We start from the raw sequence: 20,859 nt of genomic DNA on the forward strand, positions 1-20,859 counted from the left end.
GATCGGGCCCCAGCTTTTTCTCTAGAGTCTTCAACCATTGGTGGGAAGCCATTTTGAAGCTACGAAGCAGCGGCTGAAAAACTAATGGTAAATCCCATGTAAATCCGAAACCCAAATTAAAGCTAAGTACCCAAAACAATATTATAACTACGTTTTAGGTTTCATAAAAATTTGTTTACTTCATTTTAGAGAATTTTTTATGTCGCTTGTTAAAACGCGTGTGGTTAAAATTATCATCATCATCATCATCATCACACACTTGTTGCGGATCGTTGCGTGTCGCAGTCATCCGTAGTCAGTTTAGTTGTGTTTGGCTCGCGCTTTAGTTGGTGAATTCCTTCAGTGTCGTTTTTTCCTGCATTAAATGCATCTTTACTAATGTTTTCATTACCCTTCACACCAAGAGGGATCAAGAAGGACGTAATAAACTTATGTTTACGGCTACTTTCGGTGCGGAACTATCGCCACCATCAACGTCGGTTACCTTATCAGCTGACGACCTATGTGTGTGGCGTGCACTGCCACGGCTTCTCCATTTCTTATGCATTGAAGAGCGGCGAGTGGGCTGTTTTTTGCAGTAATGTGATTTAAATTAGCTTTCGTGTGCACAGTTTGTGGTAGTGACATGGCTGCAGAAACGGCAAAGCCGCCGAACTCTCTTGCCGTGAAGGCGAAAGCGCACTGCGCCATTCCGCTTTGCAGTGCTCGCAACGCCGTGCTTCATCCTATGCCCGCTGAGGGCCCCCAGCGCCAGGCGTGGGTGGATTTCGTGCGCCGCTGTCCAAATGCTGATATTCTGGCTTGGGCGCCGCCGAAGAACGAGCGGAGCTATGTGTGCTCACTGCACTTCTCGCCGAAGTGGTTCATGCGTTCCGTGCGGGTGCATGTCAACGGCGCGGACGTCATGTGCAGATTCCTGAGGTCAGGGGCCGTTCCCACTCTGTACCCCAATGCTACCGACGCTGCTGTCGAGCAGACCACAACGAACAGCGACCTAGGCGGTGTGGTAAGCACTTTGAAAGGGCCATTTGCCGAACTGATATGGGGCGCTAGAACACGCAAAACGACTTAATAATCGCACGTTAGTTCAGGGTGTTCAAAGGAAGGATGAGAGGAGCCGTAACATGGAGTGCCAGAACACGCAGAACTACTTGATGGCACGATAGTTCGGGGTGTTCAAAGGAAGGATGAAAGGAGCCGTTCCGTGTCCATTACGACTGCTGTACCTAGCGATAAGGTCCATCTAGGAGTCGCTGATTATCGTATCAGGGATAATGCTTGTAGATAATTGTATGCTGAACTGCCATTTTGCGCAGTTTCAGTTCGTCTTTTATTATATATTTATTCGAACTTGTTTAATTCATTATATAGTATAGAGGTTGGAGGAATGTAATAGGCAGGACAAGTGACGTATTTTATAAACACACGCACGAAGAAAAATTGTATTCTACAAAGGCACCAGCGAGCTGCTTTTGGTATGACAGTATAGAAAAATAAAATGGCATTAGTAGAAGTATACACAGGTTCAGGCTGGATGCATTCTGTGTCACAATGAAAAAACGGGGTGGCGTGAGGTGTGCAGTGGTAGACACCAAGATAGTCGACAATAGCAGTCCGTAAGTGATAACGCTCGTTCAAAGCCAACTCCACATAGGACTTCAAAACTGTTAAAGCACTCAAAAAGTCCATTGGCTTGGGGGGTGACAAACAAATGAAAAGCATTGGCTTATCCCTTGTTTTGAATTGAACTTTGTCGTCACCATTCGAGAGAAACAGTGGTGACCACACCACTGATTGAAATTGGGTAGTGTGAAAATATCGACCTCATCAATAGTACCAAACATGAGCGTATGTTAATCAAGCTTTACATATTTGCACTGTAAGTTGCTCCAAAGTGATTGCATATCTGTTTAACAGCTGCTCGATAATATTTATTTTCTGCCCAGCAGCTTCAGCATAATGCATATTTTTCTGTGGCAAAACCTACGTCCACTATCCCACTCCTACTACATTGACACAATGCCTGCTCATTATGGTCGTGGAGCTAGCTGGCTACTTGCCTCTTTAACAACAAAGCTAACCAGCCTTTTGTGTAGAAGTAGCACTTCTCTATTTGGCTAGAATTTATTACAGAATAGTCTGTGGTAGTGTTCACTGTGTGGAGAGCATCATGTTTTACGCTACAAAGTAATTGCAGCTTTGGCCTCTAATATCTCTACATACCTGATGTGTAAAGAAGCACCTACTCTTTGAGAGATGTGAGCATTTTAGAGAACTGAAATGTTTTCTTGCGTATATGTTCTGCTGGAACCTTAATTTCAAATGGATGCATTTGTGGCAGTTTGTTGGCAGCTAAAGCCTGCTTCAATGTTCCTTACTATGCGTTACCCCAAAACCACTATTTGAAGTTCAGTGTGTGGCAACAGCCAAGGAAGGTGTCTTTAACAGTACGTGTACTGGGCGAGTTAGTAGTTTATTTTGTAGAATAGCGCAAACGAGACAACGGACAGAAGAAATAGTAGACAACACGGACGCTTTCTAACAACTGAAGGTTTGTTTGAGAACTCATGAACTATACAGGAAGAAAATGCAGAAAACTAAAAAAAAACCAAAAACATCAAGGATTACTTTGAAAAGAAAGGCACTTATCAATGAAGGCTATCTCATTATTCTGTAGCGTAACAGACCAGTTCTTAGCTGTACAGTAAGCTTCAAGAATCTCCCTGCCTATCTGGTTGTTGCTGTAGTAATCGATTGTTGTATTATGCAAGTCAGGCAGGCAAGGTTTATCTTTAAGAATATTGCAACCACGGCAGTGCAGCACAAGGTTAGAAGAGGGGTTTTTTTTTCACAGCAAGGGAAGTTTTGTGCTCTTTCAGTCTGATATTGATGCACCTGCCAGTTTGACCATATATATCTTTCCGCATGCCAAAGGAACCATGTACACGACACCTTTTTTGCAGTCTGTGATCTTATCCCCGTATGACACAGGTCAAAGACGACTGTCCCTTCAGGGCGAGGCTGTCTCCAGTTTCTTATGCACTGCACGCACAATTTTTCCAACCTTACGGTCGGCGGAGAACACAATCTGCACATTGTGCCTCTTTAGACGATGTGAGACACCGTGCAGATACGGCATGCCTTTGCTGATCTTGTGTTCAACTAACTATTGTTTAGGGCAGACAGGTGGACTAGTTGGTTTCAGTTCATCTTGAGAAGCAGACCAGAAGAGGGGAAAAGAAAGACCGATTACCCCTATTGCTTGCCAGGTGTGCATATGACCGTCATTTTTTGATGTCTGCTCTGTAAACTTCTTGGTGATGACTTGTGTATGAATCTTGGATGTATTAAAAAAGTAGAGAGACCGACATTTTGGGTGGGTGTTTTTTTTTTTTTTGTATTATATACAAGACAGTAGTGTGCACGAAGCACAACATAGAATTTGCCTAAGCCAGATAAGAAATTTCTAATTGAATTCATTTTTTTTTATTTCGCAAGTTTGCCCTTTGGCATGAGGTTTAAATATATTGATACAGGCCTGTGGCAGCAATGAATGCTAACAGCTTTCGATGGTGTGGGCCATGTGTCCATACCCCTGTGTCGGGCGGTCTAGTAGGGTGGTAAGAGTGGCTTCTAAGTTGTGCCTTGCGGGCCACGCGAATACCAGGACAAGTTGTTAGGAAGTGGTCTAGTGTGGCCTCCTTAGCAGGGGCTGGGCAGAAAGGGCAGTTCATGGGAGCAGTCTGGCTGGTCCAGGAAGATCTTACAGCAGGCGTTAACGCAGCACCCACGCGGATTCTTCTCAGCGCCACCTCCTCACGGCGAGTTAAATCGCCGGGAAGGTTTGATCCACATGGTGGAATTAAAGCACGCGTGGAGCGGCGAAGAAATTCTTTTGCAGGCACTGCGGCATCTCCTGCGGACAACTTTGACATAGGCAGAGGATATGTCACTTTCTGGGAACAGGACACATCATCAGTTTCTGTGAGACTGAGCGTAGTGCGGGGAGCCCACACCACACGCACAGGGCAAGGATATGTTTGCACAATATTGCAGATATCATTGATGATGTCGAAGGTATTAGGTATACTCCGTAATGCTCGGACTGCTTCAAAATGGTGGGGTGTGCAGCATATAGGCTGTCTGCTAATATAGACAAACCGTTGCGAATGGTAACGAGCTCTGCTATAGAGAAGGAAGGTGCGTTGCTTCTGTTCTATATGAACATATGTGGCGTATTTCAGGAAGCAATGGACAAAAGAGTGTAGTATGTAAAATCTCGTAGTCAGTGCTTGCGTTTACATAAGCTTGAAGTGCCCCTGTAGTGTCTGTGTAATGATCTGGCTCCGCTTCTTGCACCGAATGTTGAACTCTGCGCTTTTCTCGCAGCGGACGGTTGTTTGTCATCTGTGGCCGATTTCATGGTAGTTCCGAAGGCGTTGCTTCAAGCAACGTACAAGACGAATCAAAATAATGCGCTAATGCAGACGCTGCAGGAATAGCTTCACATTTCAGGTAGCGCGTTGCACGACGCAGCTCGATGAGCTCATCAATGGTGTTCAGCTGGACTGTTAATTGAATTCATTTTTGTGCATTTTCTGTTTCGGTTTCAACTTCTGAAGGATGTTCGTGGGATCTGGTCACACAGATCTTGTAAAAAAACTGCCGTATAATCACTGATTATTCATTTTATGTGATTCCAGCTCTTTTGCTGGCTCGCATAAGGGTTGTTGGAGATCAAAAGGTGCAAAAGCAGCTACACTATCTTAGTTTTTGTACGCTTCACATGACCACAACATATCTGTGACTTCACAGTCACTGCCTGGTGGGGAACCAAAACGAAAATTGCACGAAGGAAAAAATTCATTTATAAGTTATTTACCACCTTTATTTTTGCTCAATTCTTATGGATATTTGTGTTTTATAATGTTATATGCATCATTCTAAAGGCAGAATACACAACCAAAATCTGGTGTGTTTATATTTTTTCAGTTGATAGAATGAGCTCCTATTTTTCAGTCTAAGAAATAAAATATAAGACTGTCTTCATAGCCTTTTTACTCAAAAAATGCACAAAAAGAAAGTCCAACAATGTAAGACATGATTGGAAGAACGCTGCTACTGCTCTGGCTGACCTGATGGTGGTAAGAGAGGGAAAGCTACATGCATACACACACTGGCTTAGACTAAAGTTGGCAGCCTCATTCTTCAAGGGTATTGCTCATGCACTTATGGGCATGCTTGTGCATACCTATCAGTAGGCCTTCACTTGTGTATTTTGTGGGCAATGTGTGTGTTCACTATGGGCAGTTCAGTGATGAAAATAGTTGCACTATTGTCACAGTAAGTACTACTGTTTGAACCCGTGCTGTGCACCGAATGAAACAAAGAAATGCTTTGACATAAGCGGGAAAGTTAGATTGCAGCAGTAAAAAATAGCTTGCTTTCAACATCCTGTTAACAGTATCCCTTTACGGGATTACTTTGTGCATTTTGTATGCATCGGACATTATGTGGTTTTCTGAAATACCTGCTTTTCGCATAAGCCAGTTAAAGTTTAAATGTCAAGTGGTTTATCTAAAAGCTCAGTCCTGTAGCATATATAATGTAAAAGAACCAGCAGTTGGTTGTAGTGGACCGCGCTGCGCGTCATTACATGTTGCCCTTCTGACCACTTGCAAGGTTAGCCTTTTACTCTTCCTTTATATACTATATAAAATGAACTGGATAGGCATTTCAATTTTGCAGCTTGCAATTTCACCTTGCAGTTAATTAGGTTCTTCTCAAGGTTACTATATTAAGTTCCTGCTTTTTTGTTCTGAAGGAATTTTGTGTAGTGTTTTCAACATGGGTGGAGCATCACTGCATATACTAAGTTGGATCCACAATAGTCGCCCAGCAGCCTTGGATTCTTGGCACGTCAGAATTTGGCTGAAGTATCCAATCTTGTGACACTGGTGAATGAAGCTTTACAGACAAGATAAGGGCTCTGGATAACTTACTGTGCATCCGCTGCAAAGGCTGTGCAAGAAAGCGCTCTTGCCCCTTGCAATGGGGAGTGGGTGGTCCGGTTTGAGGGGAGGAAGGGGTGAAGGGGGAAGTTGGAGAGGTGGTGCTAGGTCGCTGGTGCTTTGGTAGGCCACTTTTTATCGCATGGAGACAAACACCCATCTCCTTCCCTTTCCTACGGAGGGTTGGCTGCAGAGCTAGAGAGTTCTCTGGGAGTGGTGTATTTAAAGCTGTTGGTGGATACAGTGAAGCAGTTGAAAAAAGTTTCCTGATCTAATTTGGTGTTTCTCAACATAACCAGGATATGAACATTAAGAGGAGCAGCTTTTCACCTGAACCGCAATGCTAGTGGTGTGTGTGGCTACTTTTCAGCTTGCATTTTATCATTTTGCTAGCTGGTGTGGGCTTATGCTTACCCTTTCCCCACTGGGCCTTTTTCTCTGGCACAGGCGGAGAGGCTAGCCTTCAGCGGTAAGCCTCCTGTGCCTGGCAGGGATTTGGATGTCAGTGCCTCAGGACACAGTGATGAAGGTAAGTCCCGTTTGTAGCTGAGAGTGGTCATTTGTTTTACTCCTGCTTAGACACAAGCCAGTGGATTGCGTGAATTGTTTTAGGCGAAATTTACAAAAAGAGAAATGTGCTTATGTGACAGATGGGCTGCTCGAATCAGGGCTCATGGAACAGGGCAGCGGTGCCATGATGTGTCGTGCCAGTGCCTCTTTTATAACAATCAAGAACAGGGAAAGGATTGAGGGCCAGTTGATGGCTAAATAGATAGTGGGCTCTAACTGCATATATATGAAAACATGTCTCACTCAAACTCTTTGCCTTTGAAATACCTGTAGAGCTACACTCAAACTTTGCATTGCCGAGTATCAAGTATCATATTGGTTGGCCAATTTTTAGCACAAAAGCACTTACCCAGCCATCCCTCTCCTCAAGTTTGTGTGGTGCCTCCATGCTTGGTTGCCATAGCAACCGTGACGCCAGGTGTTGTTGAGCCACCGTAGTGGCAGGTGGCTCTTCTACTTCTTCTTGTGCGCCTTTTTTACCAAAACTGTGATGCAGTGATGCATGTGCAGCGTCGTCCACTCTTAGTAAGAACACGCAAGTAGGTGCTGACTTTCTTCAGAGTGCGATTGCATCACACTCTGAAGAGACATCGATGCAAAGTGGCGCAGGCACAGAGGGACGTGGAGGTTATGCTTCGCATGGCATGTCACTTCGCTTCAGAGTACGGCTAAATCGGACGCAGTGGCACTTTGAAAAGAGCGATCACTCATTTGCATTTTTGCACTAAGAGTGGACGACCTTGTACTAACATATGTATGCCTTGAAATAAAGATGCTTAACATTTGTATGCCTTGAAATAAAGATGCTTAACATTTAGGCAGACTGTTTATCAGACCCTCAGTGCTAAAGTGCCAAATGCAGTTTCATGCAAGTGTCAAGCAGCTTCATTTGGCACTTCTGAATTCTGAAATTGTGGCCAAGTGACACAAAAAACTGAAGAGGAAAAAAAAACTTGAGAGGAGAGCTTGCTGAAATGTGAGAATAACAGACTTTGAGGCTAGAGGCTAGCCATAATCAAAAGCGTTTTAGACGTGCTGTTCACCCGAAATATTGTACCACTTTTGCACGACCATTGGTTTAATCATATATAAACCTGCTTAAGTCTTTTTTTTTTCTTCATGCTAAACAAACAATGCTGCACCTGCTTTTTCAGTGCTCTGGAGCTAGACAGCTTGCTCGTCCTCATCTTTCAGCAGCCCATGCCAAAGGGTAACACTCAAAATTGTTCCTGACTTGGCAGCCAATAACATGGCACGACTGATTTGTTTTTATCAGACCGAGATCGCTTTGCTACTAAAGTGCCACATTCAGCGGCGACACTGGTGGAGCAACAATGGCTGCAGGCTGATAAAAGCATTTTAAACAGGAAGTGCAGTGCTTATTTTTGACACTGCACAAAAAGTAATCATGTAAATGTGCATATAAACAGTGCTTTGCTTAGGGAAATAAAAACTATTAAAAAAAAAGAATTGTACAACACCAGAGCTTTTAATAGAGTCGAACGATGAGCTAGTTGGTCACACATCTCTTGGAAGAAGGCAGCAGAGCAGGTAACAGCAACACGAAGCGCAAGAGGCACACACGCACACAAGGACAATGCACACAGCGTTGTCCTTGTGTGCGTGTGTGTGCCTCTTGCGCTTTGTGTTGTTGTTACCTGCTGCCTTCTTCCAAGAGACCAGAGCTTTTATTTTTGGCAAACACGGAATGTGACCTTGACATGGCAAATCAACGGCATCCTTTTGCTGCTTACACGACCTGCGTTACTTGCATAATGTACGCCAAGTGGGCTGAAAGCCTGGCACTGAGCGTCATGGCGCAGTGCAAAAGTGGGGATTTCCAGAAATATCTTTCTTGTACATAGCATGAACTCTTAATGGTCTGTATTCTACATAATGCATGCATTCGACAGCCACTTTCTGAACCCCTTCTCGGTTGCCATTTATTTAGTGTTTGTTTTGCGTACCCTCAGTCGCCGAGACATTAAAGAGGGGAATTGGTCTCAAACATTAAAATGCTGTGTAAATGTGGCGAAATCTTCAGTACAAAAAGTCAAATAAAAAGTAATTAGTATGACAGGTCAACGTGCTAGAAAAAAAAGTAACATCAGAATGAAGAGTGAAATCACGAAATGCAATAACGTCATGAAAGCAATGAAAAGCAAAAGAAAAAAAGAACATTAGAGATATGAGTTCTCAGCTGCATTTCCTTCATGTGCTTATGCCACTTTTGTTGCTGAATTCATCAGCACTTCTCCCGACACGTGTTGTTGGTTGAGGTAGGACCCTAAGTTTTTGAGGTAGCCCAAAGATTCTTGTGGTTGTCGGGTTGCTCTGTGACCAATCCTTCATTTCTGTGACCTCTGTGACATCATCACTGTCTTGACCTATCGTTTTGCGGTGGTGGGGTTCTGGTGGGAGGAGGACCCTAATGCTATCACGTTAAAGAAACCACCAGGTGGGCAGTATTAAGAAAGCTAATTTGGGCAGACAAGGAGGCGCTCCAAGACACTGTGATGGATCTTGGCGGTCCTCACTGCCCGCCTGTGCACGTGAATAGAGCAGAACATACTGTTGGGATAGTTTATGACACCCTTGGTTAAAACACAAAGGTCCACACAAACTGGGCAGTGTGAGAAACGACATAGGATGGACACTCATTGTTCTCAGTTTGAAGGGCACATTTATGTGTGTGTGCTGTTTCTAAAGCGATCAGCTTCTGATTGCTGTGGACTGCACTCTTGCCTGATGCGAGTGTGCACAATTGGAGATAGGTAATTATTTTTACGTTATGCTTGGGGACACATTTCAACTTACGAAAGAGTAGTTTGAAAGACAAGAACCAAGCAACACTGAGGCTTTCAGACTTCTTGAGTTTGTTAGTTTCCTTGAAACTACATTAATGGCTGCTGGAATTTGCTTACCTTTAACACCAACAAAAAGATATTTTGCTGGCTGTTCTTTCATTTATCTGCTGTGCAAGAGATTTAATTGGCATTCTTATCGAATTATAAATTCTCCCCAGTTCCACACTGACGTTGGCTTGTACAATGAACGATTGTGGAAAAAATGCAAAATAACTGCTTCTTTGTTTCATGTTAAAATTACCTTCAGTAGTTACCTTCCAAGTTTTCGGCTGACGTGAGGCAGCCGCCAGGACAAAATACTTAAGGCAGTTATGATATCTAGAAACAGGAGCTATTCTAATAATGGGTTCACCATGGAAGGAATCCTTCATAGAGCAGCTGTGTTGGCCATGGTTGCAGAAATTATCTAAACTATCTCCCTTTTTTTGAGAGTCATTGCATGGAAATGAACGATGAAGGAAAAAAAAAAAATGCAATGCCAGGAATTGCCATAAACAACAATCAAGTAGTAACCTCTCGTTTGTCGCCTGTTAACGTTGAAACTCCCGAAGGCATCCTGGAAGATATTAAAACAAGAACGAGAAAGAAGCTTTGTAAGCCATCCAAACAGATTTCATAAGCAGTATATTGCAGCAATGCGATTTCAGAAGAGCCCTACTCCCTGAGGGAGTTGGATGCATCATCTGTGGGGTTCAGAGCTGTGTCATATATGGCTCATGCTAACACATTTTCCCTGCCATCTTAATCATCATCAGCCAGGCTGTTCCCACTGCAGGGCGAAGGCCTCTCCCATATTACTCCAAATAACCCAGTCGTATGCTAACTGCATCTGCTTGAGCTCTGCGAGCTTTCTAACCTCATCCACCCACCAAACTTTCTGCCTTCCTCTGTTATGCTTTCCTTCCCTTGGAATCCAATTGGTTACTCTTAGAGACTGTCGATTATCCTCTCTTCGCGCTACATGTCCTGCCTATGCCCATTTCTTCTTGATTTCCACTAGAATGTTAGTAACTTGAGTTATTTCTCTGACTCACTCTGCACGCTTCCTATCTCTTAACGTTACCCCTACCATTTTTCGCTCCATAGCCCTCTGCGTTGTCCTCAACTTAAGTAGAACCTTTTTCGTTAGCCTCCATTTTTCAGCCCCTGTGTTTTCCCCATTCTAACCCCTTCCACTGAGCCCAGCGACTTGAAATTCACAGCATGGTCGGGGCTTGCAGGTCAAATGCAGTGCTCAGCTGAGCAGCAGCAGCAGCAGCAGCAGCAGAGAAACCAGCTGCAGAAACCTGTGGTGTGCATGAAGATGGCCGCAGTGCAGGACACAGCACAGCATGGACAGCAACCCAAGTCTCTCATGATGCCCCCACGTTGCGGCCTACCCACCTGTGGCAGGCCGCAGGGTCCTAACATTATGCTGTACCCCTTGCCCTCTTGGGGGCGCTTGCGTCAGGCTTGGATCAGCTTTGTGCGCAACAGCCCTGATGGCAACCTGGCACTCTGGACACCATCAGAGCACAGGCGGACTTTTGTGTGCTCGCTGCACTTTGGACAAGCCTCCTTCCAGTTCACAGAGAGAGAAATGCGCCCAGGTGTCCACATTGTCGAGAGGACCCTTAAACCCGGTGCTGTGCCCACAGTGTACCCAAGGGTCGGTGGAGGAGCCCCATTACGAGTACCCCCTTCCAGCGTGATTGTCAACCGAGTATGTGCATGAAGGAGTGTTTTCCTTCATTGTTCATTTGCCACTCTTTCTATTAAAGGGACAGAACACTGCACTCTAAGCGTCCAATTTTTTTGGCGCAGTGTAAATCTTCCTGTTTCAAGTGGTTGATTCCATAGCAGTCTTGCCAGAAAACCTGTAGTAAAATTTTAATTAGAATTTTTCACTCAGTGCATGCGCCCGTTTTATTGCAGTTCGATGCCGAAAACCATGAGTAGCAACAGTGATGACGATTGCGCGTCGGCAAAGGTCATGTACCGAAAACTAATATAATGTCACCTGCCAGACAGTAATTAGACATTTCTTAGTACACAGTAGCTTCAGGTTTAGTTCCTACACAAAGGGTGTTATGGCACAGGAACGTATGCATCATCGACAAATATTTTAGCGGTTCTTGGTCACTGCTTTGTCCAAAAAATTCAGAACTCTGTGGCGACATCTAGTGACAGATGCTAAAAGCACATCATAGGTGCCGCTGTGGAAGGAGGCTGGTTTTTGCTGATAGGCGCAGCAGAGAGTATGCAAAATATTAAAAAAAATGAAACCTGTGAGCACTCTTCAAAGAAAGAGAATACTGTGCACTTACAAAAACCAGTAGTATTTTTCCAAGATGTGTCACATGGGTTACTACAGTGATAATTACAGCGTTTCGGCACAAGGGGAGACACCATTCGTTTTTATACAAGTTTCAATGCCAAATTAAAATTATAAACACTCATTCCTTAGATATTCTAGCGCTCAATCTATACCATACAAGGCAAGATCTTTTGATTTCCACCATAATACTGTTACATATTTTGGTCAGTGTTTTGTCCCTTTAAGAGAATTTCTCATTGCCTCTTGAGCCATAAAATGCCCGCTTTAATTTTGTATTGTGCTTCTGACGAGTGAAGAAAATATGCACTCGAGGGACCATGTACTTACGTGCTTATTTTGTAGCAGTGGTTAATACAGAAAGCCAGAGTAAATTAATGTGGTAAAGCCAGTCTGTCCAGCTGCAGAACCTTGTGCTGCGAAGCTCAGTGTCAAAGAAATCTAATTTAGTGCACTCCCTTACTGACATCGAAAACACACTTTGCTATTGATAAAAATCCCATGGTCTGCGAAGAAGCTTGACGCTACCAGATTAGGATGCACTGCTTGCATTGTACAAATTTTATTGGATGACAACATACCTGCCAATCCTCCTCATTCACTCAGGAGCCTCCCAATTTTAGACCGAATTTTCTGATTGTACCTGATTGTATATTTCAATAAGTTACCTCTGTCTGTGCAAGGATGCTTTTTCTGAATTCGGCATCGTGGAATCCACAGCTGCATTGTAATGGCCAGCATCACCGTCAACAGCTGCACTAGCACCATCGGCATCACGGCCAAGTTGCCGATCAAAGCCAAATCAAGCCAAAGTAGCTGTGGTTGGTTGCACTTCATATTTGCTGTTGCAGCTACCTGTCGCGGTGTCTTGGTGGTTAAGACGCTCAGCTGCTGAACACCGCGGCAGGTAGCTGCAACAGCAAATACGAAGTGCAACCAGCCACAGCTACTTTGACTTGATTTGGCTTTGATCGGCAACTAAGCCATGATGCCGATAGAAGGCCGACAGTAGCCAGTTGTGTGCACGTCTGCTGCAGGGCATCTTCCATTGGCCCATGTCAGCTGTGGTCGTGCCATCCCCACATGCAGGTCGTCTTCCTGGCTTCCCTCCCAAGCCCTTTCCTCTCTCTTGTCTTGGCGAGGGTACCTTGCATTTACTTCCCGATCCACTCTGCTCTCTCCACGTCTTGGAAATATCACCCTTACTTCTGTGCGAGTGCAGTTGATAGTATGATCACGCTAATGTGGGCCTTGGTTCCTGTGCGGTGCTGGCTTGAAGCCAAATGGAAGCTCATTTCCTTCAGAAGTCCCATCTTCTTTCCAGGAACAGTCCCTCATCTTGAGCCGGATGGGGCACAGGGAGACGGGGGTGCAATGCATTCGCTCTGCGTGTGTAGCCAGCAAGTCGACATGGTACACCGTTGAGACCGTGTCCAAGTCAACGCAGGCCTGCAGCTTGCCAATGAAAGTGCACATGGGAACACAACTGGGACGCCCAGCTGATTACTACCGCTCTATGCCATGGGTACAGTCAAAGAAGAGGAAGAAGGGTGTGTACCTTTGTATACCACATGTGCTCACAGATTAGACACACCTCACAATTTGGCAGCAAAGAAATTTTCATTCTCAGTGGTAGAAAGCTTTGCCTGGTGATGAGTAGCTGCCAGATTGAAGACTGCAAACCGTTACCAGTTCATTTTTATTGCCACTTATGACATGTCAGTTTGAAAACCGCAAAGGTCATTGATCACTGGCCAGTAGTTAGGATGGTGTTTATGGGGATCAAGTTATGCATTCAGTGTCGCCAAAAAAGGCCCTGATGCCAGAAGTGGCTTGCTTCTGCTAATAAATCTGTCTGAAAATTCCCTTGGATTGCTTTATCAACTAGATTACCATCTACATGTATAATTGTTTTCTGTTTTCTCTGGCTCTGCATGATTTTCTAACGTTAGATACAGCTATTAGAATGAAGTCTAGTGCCTCTTGCAGGCTCCTTATAGTGTTAAAAGCAGTTTTGAGTGCAGAAGGAAGCCCATGGAAATTCTACATTGATCATGGTTGACCAGATTATTTGGTCTTATGCTTACACTTGTGGCTACAAAGACTGCCACTTTGGTCGAGCCTTATAACTTGTCAGTTTGAGGTAAAGCTGTGTCACCAGTAATTGTTTAGAGGAAGTGGAGGGGGATGTGCAGGGGTGCAACAGCTGCGCAAATTGCGCCATTTCGATACAGTTTCATATTTCTGCGCCATAAGCATGAAATTTGTTGAATTTGGCCACGCTGCTCCAAAAGGCCCCCACTAGCCGCAAAAGTTTGTCATACTCGGGGACAACATTCTGCGGCCGTGATGTGGCCAGTGATGACGTTTCAGACATTGCAGCATGCGTTACTGGCCTTTTTGTTTTATTTTGAGACGGCGTCACGCCGTTCTAACGCCTGTTCATATTTTTCTCTTTTGCATCCATGTGCTTCCGCTCTTCAAGTACGCTGAACCGTTACGGTTTGAGGATGCTTCACCGCACGGGTCACAGTCCGTGCCGTTAAGCATCCCGGTAATGCATAGTGGCCGTTTGTAACGAGGCACTACTGATACTGCTTCGCATTGCAGAAACGGCTGTGGTGGTACCTGTGATTTTGGAACAGTACTCCAAGACTGTTTCAGACACGGCATGCTTTTAATGGATGTACCTCTAGCTTTTGCACGGCTCTTGGAAGCTTTCGGTATTTTGTTAAAGTTGTTTTTATGCTTTTTCGTCGATAGACTCAGTTTCTCACCATTAGATAGTGTAGGAGGGGTATCAGTTATGGCTTCTCTGTTTGTGCTAATATGACTTGAGGTGGTACATGTGAAATATATTTCGTGTGTCAGCAGGTCGGGAAACACGCAGCAGCCATAGATTTTTAAGTCCATAGTGCCGCAGTGGAGCCCAAGACTGTCAAAATTAACATTTATGGATGCTGTAACACTGAAATACTTAATGTCTGCTCTGTGCAAGAAATATTTATCTAATATTCCGAGTCATCGCCAGCCCCCATAGAAAGTGAATGACGGGCTGAAGAAGCGCTCGCTCGTCAATTTTTGGCATTTGCCCTTTCGCCTTTTGGTCGCTGCTTTTTTTTTTTTTTGTATTTTTTCTGTTTTTGCTTTTGAATCAGCATTTTTGTTTTATTTCGCTTTATTACTGCGTTTGCTTTTGGCACAGGCTGATCACAGTCACGGCTTCAGATTGGGCTCTTCTGGAGCTGCCCACACACAACACAAGCTGTGGATTTCGCAGACAGTAAAACATTGTTTTATGACTCTTGCAAGCAGTTAAGATAAGATCCCGTGACTAAGACCGTCAAACCAAGCAGATGCAAAAAAATAAATTTGGGTCCCTGAAGTTTGAAAAATTAACCTTTTTGGTTTAATGGCTCTTCTTTTTTTTTTTAATTTTTTGAGTGTGATAGCATGCCTTGCAGTACAGAACGCTTATTTACAAAAAGATATGTACTCGCTGGGTTCCTACAGGAAATATGAGCGCTGGTGCTAGGTGGCCCTTCCTGGATTTGCTTTGATCACATTCATACAGTCTGACAATCACATCTCTTCATATTTTTTATTGTTTTTTTTTTGCACTGAAAGTTTCTTCCATGTTTAGCCGTTCCAAAATTTGAATTCATGCTGCAAAGTGCAGGTTTTTTCTTTTTTTCTTTCGTGTGAGCTGCTCCAAATATAGCTTTTACTGCTCCGAAACTAAGGTTTTGCTGCTCCCAAAATTGCTTCAAATCCTATTTCGGCTATTGCACCCCTGGATGTGTCTGTCAGCAAAACGTTTTATATATCTTCATGAATATATGTGAAACTTGAGCACGTTAAATAATTTTATGCATTATGAGGCCCCTGTAGCCCCTCTTAGCATTTTAACTTGCGCATGCTCTTTTTCATTTCTCTCGATGCATGCATAAGCAGCACAATCGTGTATGTGTGGCCTGTCAATTGCGGGGGCAGCATGTGATCAACGCGGCAGTTAGGGTAAATAAGGACGGCAGAAGTGAGGCACGAAGATTCCGGCAGGAGCCATGCTGGTGGCGGTTGAGCGGTTGGCAAGTGGCATGGGCCATCCTGATATATACATGGATGATGGAGTGGAGCCTTGCCCAGGACGAAGACTGAAGCGGTGCCTCCTCAGATGGGTTAGGCGCTTTTGAATGAGTTGCTGCCATGCGAGAAGCAATTTTTCTTCTATCGCTTGGAACGCTTTGACCATGTCGCAATGCCCTATTCGCTCCAGTGTGTTTTATCTTGCTGCATTGAAGCCCTGGCTGTTGTGTTTTAAGGCGAATGGAACGAAATTCCGTGTGCAAGAGATGTGTGTGCTGAAGTATCACTTTTCAGTCATCCTGATGACGTCATCAGAAAAATAAAAATTTTTTCTCCACCAGGAATCCAGACTCCATCCCTTGGATCCGCAGCAAAGCGCTTTAACCAAACATCTCCACGCCTGGGATCATGAAACGCACATCATAATTACCCTTGTCTACTGTGAGGATGATAGTTAGCAGTGGCAATGACGCTGCAATTAGTGATAATGACAGTGATGACAGTGGCAATGATAATGACGGTGATTTAATTCATTGAAATGATAATGAAACCAAACCTGATGCACTGTGTACACAAGCAACGCTCCAGCTTTCGAATTTCTGCAGTTTAGATTCCAAAGCGCTCCTGGAATTATTTTATCTTGGTCTTGCGTTGTCTTAAGTCTTGATCACGTGCTTTGCTGCGCAGCAGTGTCTGGTGTTCCGTCTTTGCAAGGTGCTTTTTGTTTATCCAGAATAAACCGGTGTTTTCAGACACACTGGATTTGTCACCATTCGGGCGAGACTATGGCTCGCGGACCTGTCCCTTGAAGGCCCGCCTTCAGCCTACTCTCACAAAATTTCGCTCTTGTATATTTCAATAATTGTTTTTAGTGTTTATTTTTCCCCAGAGCCTTGTGAAAAGCCTTGAGAGCTAACAGTGTGGTTTGTTTAGCTTTCCTTGCATTCTTATGGGCAGGCTGCAGGTCAATACTTGCTTGGAGCTTTTTTTTTTTTTTCTTTCTTTCTTTCTTTCTTTCTTTCTTTCTTTCTTTTTTTTTTTTTTTTTTTTTTTTTTTATCTGCAGAACACAAATCTCCAGTTTTTAATTTTGGTGATGCAATGTCGGTTGCCATATCTTGATTGAAAACTGAAAATGTGTCCACCTGCCAAGTGTTACCAGGAGTAAAAAGCATCTAGTCCGGTAAGCACCTAGTCTGAAAACTGTAACAAAGTAAAATGACAATTGTACAAGCTTTTCTCTGACATAGAGAACATCACGGTCATAAGAAAGGGGGTGTTTAGAATCGAGTAAATATGGTAATAGTGTTGAGCAGCACTCTTTGCTGCAGTTGGTTTATTGCTGCTGTGCACTAAGCTTTTTCTCCTTTTTCTTTGAACAGCATCTCTCAGTTCGAGTGACGGTTCCGAAAGCAATGGCAAAGAGAAGAGCACGGGCGCCAGCGGAGAGGAAATGTCATCTTCTGGAAATGGAAAGAACATGTTCGCCTGTGGTTTTTGCTCTCGCACTTTCCCAAGTCTGCATCGCTTGAATTCTCACGTCCTGACGTGCGTTTGGCCAGAGCCGTATCCGTGTTGCCTGTGTACACGTACATTTACTGACCAGGAGTCCATGCGAAGACACATAGCTTGCCACATGAGCGAGCAGCCGTCTCAGTGTCCAGTGTGCTCATCCACGTTCAGTGGGAAAAGTGCCATGCTTCACGTTCTGTCGCACCTGAGCGTGAAGCCGTTCAAGTGTACCATCTGTTCCTCGTCGTTTGTCATAAAGTCAGGACTGGACCGTCACATTCGTCAGCACACGGGCGAGAAGCCACACTTGTGTTCGCTGTGCCTGAGTTCATTTGCGTCGTTGAGCACCCTCACTAGTCATATGCGTCGACACACGGGCGAGAAACCTTACAAGTGCAGACTGTGTGCGGACAGCTTTGGTGACAAGGCGTCCCTCTCTCTGCATGTGCGCCGCCTTCACACGGGGGAGAAGCCCTACAAGTGCAACGTGTGTGCGCGTCTTTTTGTGAGCAAGCGATACCACACGCTTCACATGCGCGTACATACCGGCGATCGGTCGCGTAAAGGTGGTGCTTATTCTGCTGGCGCTGGCTCTAGTGGTAGCATAGATCTCTGTAATGCGCCAGAAAATAAATGAGTGTTTCATAAACACCTGGTGCATACAATCCGCCGGGAGCACTTGAAAAGAGCTCGAAGGAACTTTTTGTTCCTTTCGTGAACTTAGATGCTAGCACATTTTTGTACATGAAGGGGAGGCAGGGCACCGACCATACCACCCAGGCTCCCATACGGTGGCCTTGTTCACAGTGCGAAGCCAATGGGAAAAGGAGACTATTTAGACCTGAAAATATGCTCTAAGCAACTGGTGTACGCACTAGAAAAGGTCCGTTGGTGTGATTAAGCGTGTTATCGGTTATTTGAATGATTAGGGATTCCATATGTAAATTGCGGCAAAGATTATTTTCTGTTTTTAAAATCTGCACACTGTTCTAATCTCTGTTATGCTTAGTTACTTCAGCATGTTCTGCCAGTGCATTAGATGGCACTTTCTTATTTTTTACATCACTGCGGTTCAGTTTCATTCTCTGCACATAGTTTCCACTTTCACCCACATAAGCATGATCGCAGTATCTGTATACTACACTGCAGATTGTGCCTGGGAACTTTTCTTTTTGCGGGCTTTTTCAAGTTAACTAGGGCTTGCCACAACCTTTTCATGGCACGTGTTACACCTCGACATCATAGGACCGCAAAATGTGAGCCAAGGATTTGCTTGTTCTAGGCACACAGTGCACAGGTGCGCATTTTTTGACGATGGGACTACTGTTAGAGCATCGCAGGAGTGACAACTGATGCTTCACAGCATTGACAAAAGGCAGTGGGTAGCCACTTTCTGAGAGGTCCTTGCAAACTTTTTCAGCTGGCTTGCAAGTGTTCTGGCTCTGTGCAAATACTGTTTGCGTGATAAAAAAGCGAGGCAATCTCAGATCTCTTGTGAGAGGCTTGATGAAGGGAATTAAAATGAAGGTATGAAGGTAGCATCCAGCATGAGTGCTCTTCGTGCATACATACGATAAACGAGAGTTCGTTTCGCGTATATGCCCATAAAGGAAGCTGTCCATTTTGTTTTTCGACTTTGAATTGGATGGCTGCTTCGATGCAATTCAGATGCGGTGTAAAACCAGGTAATGCGTCCTTTTAATAATGGAAAAACAACATAACGCACAGAAATCTGTGGTTATCGGCTGAACGAAGCTAGTGTGCAGCTTTCCAGCTATTCCAATGTTAGGTTTGCAGCAGTTACTGAAATCAAAGCACCCACGCTAGTGCCGTGGATCTGTTTGTAAGACACCTCATCGATAGTAAAACAGGTGTTGCTTAGGCAGAAATGCAAGAATCGCTTGAGACCTGGCACATCGATTGGCAACTTGCCAGGCAGTTTGCATGGCTGCTCTGGAATTTGATGCCACAACTGTTAAATCAGGTGGAAAGGTTTTGAAGAGTAATTTGACAGGAGAAGAGACCATCATATGACAGTCGTCAAGGAACACATTTCAAACTTTACTTTCATGTTTCAATCTCTACTCATTACCAGCCAGATGTCTAGTTCATTAGTTGTAAACTCGGGTGTCCCATAAAGGTCAGTGTTGGATCCTCCTTTTTTCCGTATATTGACGATCTAACCGACCTTTCATACCTTGTCCTTGATTCGCTTGTTCTCTGACAACTGCGTCATTTATTGTACTCTCTCCAACAGTTCTGACCACTGTGCTCTGCAGGATAACATAAAAGAATGTGTAAGAGTGGCATGGTCAGTATTTAATAAACAAATGTAAGCTCATGTTATACACCCGAAGTTCACGTCTACAGTATGAAAAAAGCGTGCAGTCATTCAAATACTTGCGCATCAGGTTATCGAATGCTCTGACCTGGAATATGAGAATTGCAACATCATTTCACTGGCTAGCAAAAACCTGTGATTTCTCAGATGCCATATTCGCAATGAACACTTGAAGTTATTAACTTATAAATCACCCATCAGACCTAACCCGAACATGCCCCACCTGTCTGCTATCGACAATTCTGCCAACCATAGTAATATTTGTTGCTGGCAAAGAGAGCTGGAATGGGTCGTTAGCGCTTTGGTTGTAGCACTCGGTCTCCGACCCGAGGCTTTATCACTTTCTTTGTAGCCAAGCTCTCCTGCTCCCACATTGTTCCAGACTGTTCTAGTTTCGTTTGGCTGGTTTATCTGGATATTTCTTCGCCTACTTAATTGAGCGCTGCCGAATGCAGTGGGATACATAGTTTGACTACCGTCTAAGCTTTCTGCTATCACCGCCGCCATGTTGCTCAGTTAATTGTTTTGCGGGCACAAGTCAGTCCAATAGTTGTAGAGTCACCTAACTCGAGACCATCATTTAGCAGGCGAAATATGTGTTCCCATTGGCCTGCGAGCCATTCTTCGGCGCTATCGCGTTTTGGGACCTCTCCGAGGGGATGGGCATATATGACACGATGGAAGTGTGAACTCAGTCACATGTCAGAGGGTGTGCACGTGGGATAAACAGACTGCACAGGAAAAGTCTCCCGGTAAAGGGTAGGAATCCCACAAAGACATCATGTGGGAAATGGATCCCCTGGCTTGCGCAAGCGAAGCCAAAAGCGCGGAACTGCTTGTGTAGTGTCACCGAGTGACAGTCCCTTTTTGTCATTTGTTTTTGCCAACTTACGGTTGCATCGGTGCCTCCCCATAACTAGCAGGGAAGACATATGCCTTCGCCCGTTCTTGGCCAGAGCTTAATGGTCTCTAAACTCCTGGCGCTGCATAGTTAGCCACATGGACAATGGAGAACACAGAAAAAAGGACGTCCATGCCGAAAGACGCACTATCAACTGCACTGTTCATTTCTGGTGTGAACGAGAAAGTGTTGCATGACCACATTCTCGCTTTGCGCCGACCTTGTGCAAGTAATAGGGATGTGTATGACACTATACAT

General features: G+C 44.5%; 1 protein-coding gene across 1 annotated transcript; it reads left to right on the plus strand.

The window, feature by feature from the left end:
* The first annotated feature begins 272 nt into the window (after positions 1-272).
* On the plus strand, positions 273-20,132 carry LOC146179787 (uncharacterized). The gene is made up of 5 exons (XM_084579346.1): positions 273-1,006; positions 6,459-6,540; positions 10,669-11,150; positions 13,087-13,312; positions 17,230-20,132. The coding sequence occupies exons 1-5, from the start codon at positions 626-628 to the stop codon at positions 17,994-17,996; spliced, it is 1,938 nt and encodes a 645-aa protein (XP_084435472.1). The 5' UTR covers positions 273-625; the 3' UTR covers positions 17,997-20,132.
* Positions 20,133-20,859: the final 727 nt, after the last annotated feature.

Source organism: Amblyomma maculatum, chromosome 9, assembly GCF_055883805.1.
Source record: "Amblyomma maculatum isolate TAMU_Amacu chromosome 9, ASM5588380v1, whole genome shotgun sequence".
In the NCBI taxonomy this organism is placed as follows: Eukaryota; Metazoa; Arthropoda; class Arachnida; order Ixodida; family Ixodidae; genus Amblyomma; species Amblyomma maculatum.

Excerpts from the sequence above, each read along its gene's own strand:
- LOC146179787 (XM_084579346.1), top strand. The coding sequence starts at position 626 with ATGGCTGCAGAAACGGCAAAGCCGCCGAACTCTCTTGCCGTGAAGGCG. Across the intron at positions 1,007-6,458 it reads ACAGCGACCTAGGCGGTGTG|GCGGAGAGGCTAGCCTTCAG; the intron begins GTAAGCACTTTG and ends TCTCTGGCACAG. Across the intron at positions 13,313-17,229 it reads GTCAAAGAAGAGGAAGAAGG|CATCTCTCAGTTCGAGTGAC; the intron begins GTGTGTACCTTT and ends TTCTTTGAACAG.